Raw genomic sequence first — 9,489 nt, 5'->3', positions numbered from 1 at the left:
GAAATGGTATGGAGTCTTGAAATGGAGTCTTAATTACACTCAAATTGTAACAGTACAGTCTTCGTGTCCACGCTGGTTTAGGTAAATACTTTAAAAAATACACTGTTACATGTAGGGCCCATCACCAGCACATTTATTGTTCTATTTGATTTGCCGTGATACCACTAGGAAATCAAAAGTACATAGATTTTTCAAACCAGTTGCACTGACCAGCTAATGTTTACTACATAAATATTCGTGCATGTCTTTGTTGCAACACCACTCCACTGATTAGTATGTCCAACAGGTCAATTTTAATTCCACATGCTGGGTAAAATTATTGATGACACGATTAATAAAAACGCCAATATCGACCAAACAGCTTTAAACAAGGAACTATCAAAACGTTAAACTGTCAAGCATCTTTGTGTTACTTGGAACAAAAGATCCACGATTCCGTGGATCACCACAAGGGTGCACTGCTTGTTGTTATCTATCGGCTCGTCCTGAGCGTGAAAAAGCCGCCAATTGTCAGTCAGAACAGGAAACCGCGGCCAGTTTAATTTTGTGCATTTTTGTCTAGTCTGATTACATTAAGGCAAATATACAATGCATTCCATGTCTGCATTCAGAACAGGATTGCTTTTTTAAATCCATAATATTAAGCAGTTTGCCATCCATTGTTTATAGCTACCAATTATTTTTCAAATGATAGTACTATAACTGTAAGCTCTAATATTTAGCTATCGGCTAACAGGTTTGCATAAGTTATTAGAGCGTTTAGTTTTTGTTTGCATAAACTAATAATGGGTCGAAGGCGTTCGGTTAGAGTGGAAACGCCGCTTCGACGGTCTGCTCGTCTCAGAAATATCAACCCAGTCTTGGAGGTGGGTATTTTAATCTTCGGGCTACAGTCGTTTTTTCCGCTTTGCTTTTTTCCATTGGGTTCTCATAGCCACGTCGCAGAGAGGCGCTAGGCTAGCAGCAGCATCGGAGCACTCCGTCATAAAACTAAATAGTTAATCTTGTTTAACTAGACTAGTCAACTAGGAGACTTCTTGTCTCCCGTAACAACTAGATAGACTACTCAACGTTAGGTGTCTGCTTTACATCCACTAATGGTAAGTCTGCATGTTAGAAATATAAATAACTCGCTCGTTCAAAGACCGCCTTATTCCGCAGTCCTGCTCAAAAACGGCTCACAGGATAACATTAGCTAGCTTATGGTATTTACCGGAACTGTACTAGCTAGTCAATAAAGTGGCTACAGTCTTTAAATTCAGAGCAGCGTTTATGTTTTAAAGTTACCTTGGTAGTCACTTAAATGTTTATTGTTGTACTCGGTGTTTGTTATATACCGTTAGTAACCTGTAGTAAACTAAAATGTCGTTAGTACAAGCCTGTTTGTTGGTTAGCTGCCAATGTTGTATTAGCCTGTCCCAGATCGTTGTTTTTCATATTACGCAGTGCGGTTCTTTCATTTAAGATTCAGCCATGGTTAACCTGAATACAAAGAATGCTTTTAAAAATTGTCTCCATGTGCACAGGACACGGAAGACGCAGAAAAGGAGACCCTGGCAGAGGAGTTGAGTGAGCAAGTTAACACCACCGACACGTCCAGCATCCCTCAACCCCACCCAGAGTCTGCAGAAGGGAGCAGTGCCAGGGAACATCTAGCTCAAATGGGCATGGTAAGATAATCCCCCATTAATATGGTGGCGAAAAGGATAAAAATGATTTTATTTTAAGTTTTTTAAATTAATACAAATTATGTACAGTTCCCAAAGTGGTCTGGACAGGTGGGTCCCTGGCTATATTCTGATGTGGGCTGTAGATCCACCTTTTCAGGCTCCATCTTAATCCCCCTATCTAAGCATAAGCACTTAGCCTATATTTATATAGTCTTTTAGGGCATGTTTTACGGTATGCTATAGAGTATGTCTTATTGCATGTTTGTGGCATTTGTGTACTTACTGAAGCATGTATGCAATAGTTGTCACAGCACTAGTTGGCACACATTTAGCTGTGGTCAGTTGCTTCCAGTTAGTACAGTCTTTCATGCCAGTTCACTAGTTGCATCTTGTTGTTCTTGTTCTGTGCAAGTCACTTTGAATAAGACAAATTCCAAATGACAAAAAATGTACCTATAAAAGTATGTCACACTGGTGCCTCTCTGAAATAACACAATAATTGTATATTGTAAACTGTGCAATTAAAATGTATGTAGTCTGTTGGCATAATAAAATATCACTAGGCATATCAAGAAGCCTACAGATGGGCTCCCTGTGTATCTTAGTAGTTTGTGCAAATGGCAACTGAACCACCAACTCTTCAATCACTAACCTTAATACACAGTCTTAACATATTACATAACTCTTCTTAACTCTTTCGGTTAAGAACATGTTATCAATTAACTCTTTAATATGCCTAATCATGACATTAACTCTGTGTTAATTCTCACTTTAAATATGTGATTAAATTCTATTGACACAGGTAGCACACAATTTTAGGAGTGTTATACATTTCTGGTCAGTGTAGTTGTTTCAGATGAGATTGCTTGAGTAGTTCATAGAGAAGGCTTACTTATATTTACATTTACATTTATTCATTTGGCAGATGCTTTTATCCAAAGCGACTTACAAGTGAGGTACAATACAACACAAGCGAAAAACCGTACAGAGTCAGGTGATATATAGGTGATCTTCAATTAGGTGTACTAGAACTCAAGAAATGTCAAAGCATTAAAATACAAAAATAGATTACCCTTGATGAATAATGCAATCTAAAAGATGACTTTAATTGAAAATTTAAATATAATTTAACACAGACATGTTTTGCTGTCCTGTGGTTGGTAAAGCAGTTAAAACTAGCTCTGTACAATCTGTCCCTCATTTATTCATACAAAATTAATAATTTATTCAGTTTATCTTTCTGTTAAATACATATATGTAATCAAAAATAAATGGATAAAATGAAGGGCATTCTTCATTAAATAACCCAAGTTCCTACCTTATACAGATAAATGTTATTGGTTATGGCAACAAACTGGTGACTTATATCTTTGAAAATCCATTGATTGTGCTGCATTGATTTACAACGGCGGTTGTCTTTTTGCCAAATATAGAGTCCTGGATATTACACTGTAGTATTGAATCGACTGAAGCTTGATGATGATGATGATGATGATGATGATGATGATGGAGAGAAAGAGGAAAAGGCAAAAAAAGAAGATGGAGAAAAAGACGAAATCCGTAAAGCTGGAAAGCATGCAGCTTCTCGAATCCCCACATTCCAAAGCTCGGTGGCCCGAAAGCGACCCACAGGCCCAGGTCCGGAGTCATCCATGCCACCTCCAGCCTCCAGCCTTCCAGTCCAGGCTAGGGGCAAGGGAAGTGGCAGTGGAAGTTCATCCAGGGTGAAAGGGCACGGTACCCGCGAGACTGCTCTGCCTCTTCCTTTGGCACGACTGCCCATCGGCAGCACTGATGCCCTGCCACACACAGGCACCATCCCCTTGGATGTTCCCCTCCCTTCCCATAAAAGGAGTCACTCCCCCAGTCACATGACAGCTGGCCAGTCTATTGCTAGTGTGTCCGACCCTGAAGAAAGTCATCCCATCGTCATTTCTATCCGTCCAGCCCTGAGAATGGAAGCAGGAGCCCATGACCCTAATCTGTCAGAAGCTGCTGAAAACCACACCATTCAGACTGACATTAGTGTTACCCCCCGACAAAATGAACAGGTGGAGGAAGAGGAGACAGGGCTGGAGACCCAAGAGGAGACAGGGACAGATTCCAGCACCGTAGCATTTCTTGAGGAGCAGATATCAACAGAAGAGAGGGGACCGAAGGCTGAAGTTTCAGAGGAGGTGGAGTCTGGGGAGGAGATGGTGCATCCTGTGGTAGAAATTGAGGAAATGGGAGAGCACAATAAAGAGTCCATGTTTGAGTCTGATGTAAAAGAAGACGAGTCTAAGCCAAAGTTCAGGGGAGCAGATGCAAAATTCTTGGGCCTGAAGGATGGGGAGAAGGAGACTAAGGAACCCCTGGGTGAATCTGGCTATGACAAGACAGTTTTCAGTTCCAGAGTAGTTGCTGATGGAGGAGATGCTGGGGTGAAATCTACTAGAGACAAAGTGGCATATGAGAAACCGTCAAGGAGAAGACAGGTCTTGAAGTCAGAGGTTGGGAAAGCCACAGTCCTCTCAGACCAACCTGCACATCTGAGCTTGGCAAAGACTCAACCACCAGTAAAGGTTTGTCACTTAAGTCTGCCACATTGTTTCACTCCATTAGAATTACTCACTTTATTCTTTCTCTGCTTTACTCTAAGTCTAGCTCTTTATTATTGCTCTGTCTCTCCTTTGTTATGCTGTGTACTTGCACATAGCTTCCATGGTGGAGCCTCTCTCTGTCTTCAGGTGAGACCTTTTCTTGACTGTGCTCTGCTGCTGTATCCCTGGCTATTGATCAGCAGTGCTCCATCTTTCCTGTACTAATCACACATGGACAGGTGGACTTCAGTGCCCCCACTCACTAGTGGTTACATTTCTGTTAGCTGTTGCTGAAATTTCCATCACATTGCCTGCCTTTCATGTGCATCTTACAATGTCTGCCGGTAAGCAGACTAGACAATCATTGTAGTGAAGTTTGCATTCCTGTACAATGTCATTGTATCTATCTAATGAAGTCATGTTGTGAGAATTTCCTAGGCATTTAAAAGTCTGCCCTTGCCTGGACACTTCCCTGGAGTCATAATTTGCATTTTACGTTTTTGACCATTTCATTTCATGCTGTAGTTTTTTTTTTACTCTCTGAAGTTGAAGTGTTGCACAGAGGAGTTGTGGGCAGGTGGTGTATTTGCACCTCTGTTACAGTATCTTCAGCAGATGACCCCCTTATTCTTCCTATCTGTAGAGTGGGTGGCGGTGCTGTCCCTTCTTCTTCCTCCTCTCCATGCTGCTCCTCGTGGGTGGGTGTGGACTGCACCTCTGGTGCTATGGGACCCCTGCATCTGTGTCAGACTTGCTGGAGCAGTTGGAGTTGAGCAGTCTGGAGGGCCTGTGGGGAGCTCGGGAGCCATGCACCTCAGATTGCAGGTGAGAGAAGATCAGGTTACAATGAGCTTGGTGTCTGTGTGCCAATGCAAAAACGCTGAATGTCAACTGTGAGGGATATGGCATTGGATAGTGTTTATGTTGATATGAAAATGCTCTCATTTGCATAAGGATTTGGATAGCAGGTGTGTCGTAGTTTATTAATGTTCCTGTAGCTGATTCTGAAGCCTACGTCCCTGCATTTTCCTGTCTCCTGGTGATTAGCTTTGCCTTAGTGGAAAGTCTTCCTGAGGGGCTGGAATTCCCAACTGGGTCTCCCATACTGCCCCCAATCTCTCAGACTTGGGCCCAGATGCTGAACCAAGCCAACAGCACTGTCAGCATCGCAGCCTTTTACCTCACCCTCCGAGCCTCAGACCTGAACCTGACAGAGAAGAGTGCCCTGCAGGTGAGGGAGCAGGCAGTCAATGTCCCAGTGTATCTGCTCTGAGTTCTTCAGTCTCTTCTTAGTTTCTTCATATGCATGATCCTATTCTATCAGGATATTTTTACATCTTTAAATGTCAAAGATGCAGACTGTAGTAATGGATACTGTATGCATTTGAACTAGCCACTAATTATTCTTGTTCTCACTTATTCCAGTGTCAGATGACTGTACTTGTGTACTTCACAGGGTGAACAAATATTTGACCAACTGATGAAACTTGAATCCAGAGGGGTTAAACTTCAGATTGCTGTTAATGGCCCTGAGTCCTGCCCCCAAGATACCAAAGAACTTAACGCAACAGGTACATGGAAACTACTGCCACAACTGTAACATAACACTGAATTCTGTTTAGCACATACTGCAACACAACTGTGATGCTGTTAGTAGCAAGCGCCACACAGCTTTACCAGCTTTTGAACTAAAAGAGAATGTTTAATTTTTTTAATTGACTGTGGCATATATCCTTGTTCCCAGAGTTACTAGAAATGGCTGTGCTAGCTAATGAATCCAAATTAACAAAGAAAATGTTAAAATGGTGAGATAGCACATTGTGAAATTTGGTGAGTTAAATGGCTTACTTGTTTAGCTCACGAACAGATCAGCCCCACATTGCTTTCATACTGTTGGACTTACCTTTGCCATTTTGCGCTTTGCACGGCCTTGTAGAAAATAAATCCTGTAGTGTTGAGCTTAGTTCATTTGCAGCCCTGTAGGGGTGAAATTGTTTGCCTATGAGAATATGCTTATCTCATTCTGGCAAGTGATATAATTGAAACTATGCGCTTTGTGGTGTCATAGCTGGTTTCTGTTGGTTACTGATACTTACTAATATTGGTAGGTACGTAAACGTCATCATATAGCTGTGTTGTTATTGTTAACATAAGCAACATGGGTTGCCTGGAAACCAAAATGAGAATGCAGGACCGGAACTATCTGTTTTGTCGTTTACTGAGAAAGCGTATTGATATCTTGCAATCAGGGCCTACTTGCTTTAGGGCATAAAAGAGAGGTCTTAGCCTGCCTCTTCCATTGTTAGTCTGCATTTAGAAATATTCTTTGCTGTCTGTTATGTTGTAGAGTAATTTTCCTGCATATTATGAAAGTCTTCTGAAAAGCTGCATATGAATCATAATCAGAAATTCAGTTACTTGAGTGTTCAGTGTAAAATTGTATTAAATTATTAAGTACAAGTATGTCTATAATACAAGTATGTCTTTTTAACACTGTTTACAAAAAAATCAGATACAAGCATAGTCATGTCCAAATTAGTTAAGTATGTATATAAGTAACTACTAATTTGGAATGCCAGCTCTCTGTCCCAATCTGTCCCTGTTGTCATGAGTTGTGTCCGCTTCTCTGTATGTGTCCTAACTACAGGTGCGGAAGTACGGAGAGTGAACCTTCAGTTTCTGACCGGGGGCATCATTCACACCAAATTGTGGGTGGTAGACAATAAGCATGTCTATTTAGGAAGTGCCAACATGGACTGGCGTTCCCTCACACAGGTATTCCTACATTGCTGTTCTCCCAAGACCATAGCCTGCTGGTCTTTTGAGTCTACCTTATCAGCCTTTTACCTTTGCTAGAGTCAGCATAAAGACTTTAGCCTCCCACTTTCCTCATTCTGTGCACCTAGGTGAAAGAGTTGGGGGTATCGGTGGGAAACTGCAGCTGCTTGGCACAGGATCTGTCCCGGGTTTTTGGGGTGTACTGGTACGTAGGCTCTCAGGAACGGGGTTCCCTGCCCCTTTACTGGCCCGCCAGATACTCTGCTCTCTCCAGCTCAGACCGACCCCTGCATGTGAAGCTCAACAACGTCCCTGCACGTGTTTACCTGTCTGTGAGTAACACCACTGTCTGTCCCACTGACTTGAATTGCCTGTTTTATCTGTCCGGCACTGACTGTACATCTGTTTCTAATTCACTGTCGTTGGGTGAAATTCGGTTTGTGTGGGGTGTATAATGAGGGGGCCTCTGTCGCTTTGTATGTGGGTGTACATTTAGGCCTGTAGCTGATAAACTGTTTCTTTGTCACTAGAGCGCTCCTCCTCAGTTGTCGGCGCAAGGACGCACAGATGATCTTTCCGCCATCCTGTCTGTCATCTCTGACGCACAGAAATTCATATTCATCTCTGTCATGGACTACCTCCCCTTCTCTGAGTTTACAAACCCACCCAGGTCAGGCTGTTATAAATTGTTCAATCAATTGTTATCTGATTCAGACATTGGGTAGGATTTAATATATTTTGCTTAACAAACTGGAAGTGTCTCCTAATTGTATTACTTACTTACGTATATAATTACTTATCTTCATTCACAATGAAACCATACATTTACTCTTCTTGACTGCTCCTGAAGGTTCTGGCCTGCAATAGACTCTGCCCTAAGAGCGGCAGCGTGTGCTAGGGGAGTTGAAGTGAACATGTTGGTCAGTTGCTGGCCACATTCCTCAAGATCCATGTTCATCTTCCTGCAGTCCCTTCTCATACTCAACCAGCCTCCCCTGAGCTGCAACATTGGAGTGGTGCGTTGGCAGCCTCCCAGCACATAGATTGATCTTTTTTCTTTTATTCTTTTTGTCTTTGTTTTTTTTTTTTTTTTTACCTCTTCCATTATTCATCCATCTGGCCCTTGTTATTCAGTAGGTCCTGTAGTTTTCAAGGGCACATTAGCCTGTTCTTTTCATTATTAGTGGTTTGTGCTTAGAATGTCATACATAGATTTTATTAGGTCCTCTTATGTATTTTAAATTCTAAAGGACAGTAAGTACTTATTACAATAAGTGATTATTGGGTAAGAGTTAAGTTAGACATATTAAGAACACACTATGTAAAGGGCCTTTTGAGATACATTTATTAAGGTCTTGATATATGTGACTGAATACTCTCTCAGGGTTTTATTATTTTATTGAAGAAGCGAATGGCTAATGTATTAATGTTATTGTTGATGTGCAGAAAGTGTTTGAAGTGACCTCCACTGAGGAGCAGAAGCAGATTCCCTTTGCAAGAGTTAACCATGCCAAGTACATGGTGACGGACAGAGCTGCCTACATAGGTATCTAAGAACATTAGACACACACTTATTAGACTGAATTTTCTTGGTTGACATTCAGCTCCATAAATGGAATCATTCTACATAAATTCCACAAATTTGTTCGATGATTTCTGCAATAACACGAATGCTTTTAATGTGTATGCATAGTATTTTATCAATTAAGTTTACGTATTGGTTTTACTAATGTTTAGATTTTTTGCCTTTATGGTTACACTGTTAGGCATGTACATTTTAAGACTATTATAATGTAAGGCAAACTGCTGAGGACCAATTAATGATGATAACTAACAATCTATAGCTGATCCACATTTGTGCTTTATTTATTCTTATTGGTGTTCTCCCCAACCCTCAGGAACCTCCAACTGGTCTGCAAATTATTTCACCCAGACTGCTGGTGTGGGGCTGGTGGTGAATCAGACGGGCATTGATGTGGGAGAAGGCCAGCAGACTGTACAGAGCCAGCTGCAGGAGGTTTTCCAGAGGGACTGGAAATCTGAATATGCCCGTGAGCTCTCACATGATGATGTGGAACGGTGTGGTAAACACAAAGCCACATAGGTATATATGCACGCAGCGCATAGGTAATGGAGACAAACGCTTGCAATTCAAAAGTCTCAAACAGGCATTAATGAACATACAGGCATCTAGAGCATTTTGTCCAAATATTACTGACCATAGCCAATTGCATGCTGGCTCAGCTTGATTGCGTACTTTGAACTCTGTCCTTGGTGGTGTAAGTAGCTGTTTTTTAGTGCTGCAAAATCAGTTTACAAGTCTGCATTTAATGGAACCTGGTGTTTCAGTCAGTTGTTTCAAGCCAGCATTTTATTTCAAATTGATTCTAGCCGAGATTGTACATATTTCTGTTCCTTTTTTGTTTGTTTACATTTTTGCCGTTGTGGAATTAAAAGGA

At 41.4% G+C, this 9,489-nt stretch overlaps 1 protein-coding gene across 3 annotated transcripts; it reads left to right on the top strand.

Annotated features, from left to right (window-relative positions):
* The first annotated feature begins 723 nt into the window (after nucleotides 1-723).
* pld7 (phospholipase D family, member 7) lies at nucleotides 724-9,489 on the top strand. Of its 3 annotated transcripts, none has more exons than XM_036548266.1 (12): nucleotides 724-866; nucleotides 1,527-1,670; nucleotides 3,104-4,234; nucleotides 4,896-5,077; nucleotides 5,300-5,483; nucleotides 5,709-5,823; nucleotides 6,900-7,027; nucleotides 7,159-7,362; nucleotides 7,561-7,700; nucleotides 7,881-8,046; nucleotides 8,477-8,576; nucleotides 8,929-9,489. In XM_036548266.1, exons 1-12 carry the CDS (start codon nucleotides 786-788, stop codon nucleotides 9,132-9,134), a joined length of 2,781 nt encoding a protein of 926 aa, XP_036404159.1. In that variant the 5' UTR covers nucleotides 724-785; the 3' UTR covers nucleotides 9,135-9,489. The 3 variants fall into 3 exon arrangements, with proteins under 3 accessions (XP_036404159.1, XP_036404161.1, XP_036404160.1); XM_036548267.1 differs by lacking the exon at nucleotides 724-866 and adding an exon at nucleotides 949-1,100; XM_036548268.1 differs by lacking the exon at nucleotides 8,929-9,489 and having other exon boundaries at nucleotides 7,999-8,046; nucleotides 8,477-8,553.

This window comes from Megalops cyprinoides, chromosome 16 (assembly GCF_013368585.1).
Source record: "Megalops cyprinoides isolate fMegCyp1 chromosome 16, fMegCyp1.pri, whole genome shotgun sequence".
NCBI classification, from domain to species: Eukaryota; Metazoa; Chordata; class Actinopteri; order Elopiformes; family Megalopidae; genus Megalops; species Megalops cyprinoides.
This window is presented reverse-complemented; position numbering and strand designations above follow the sequence as displayed.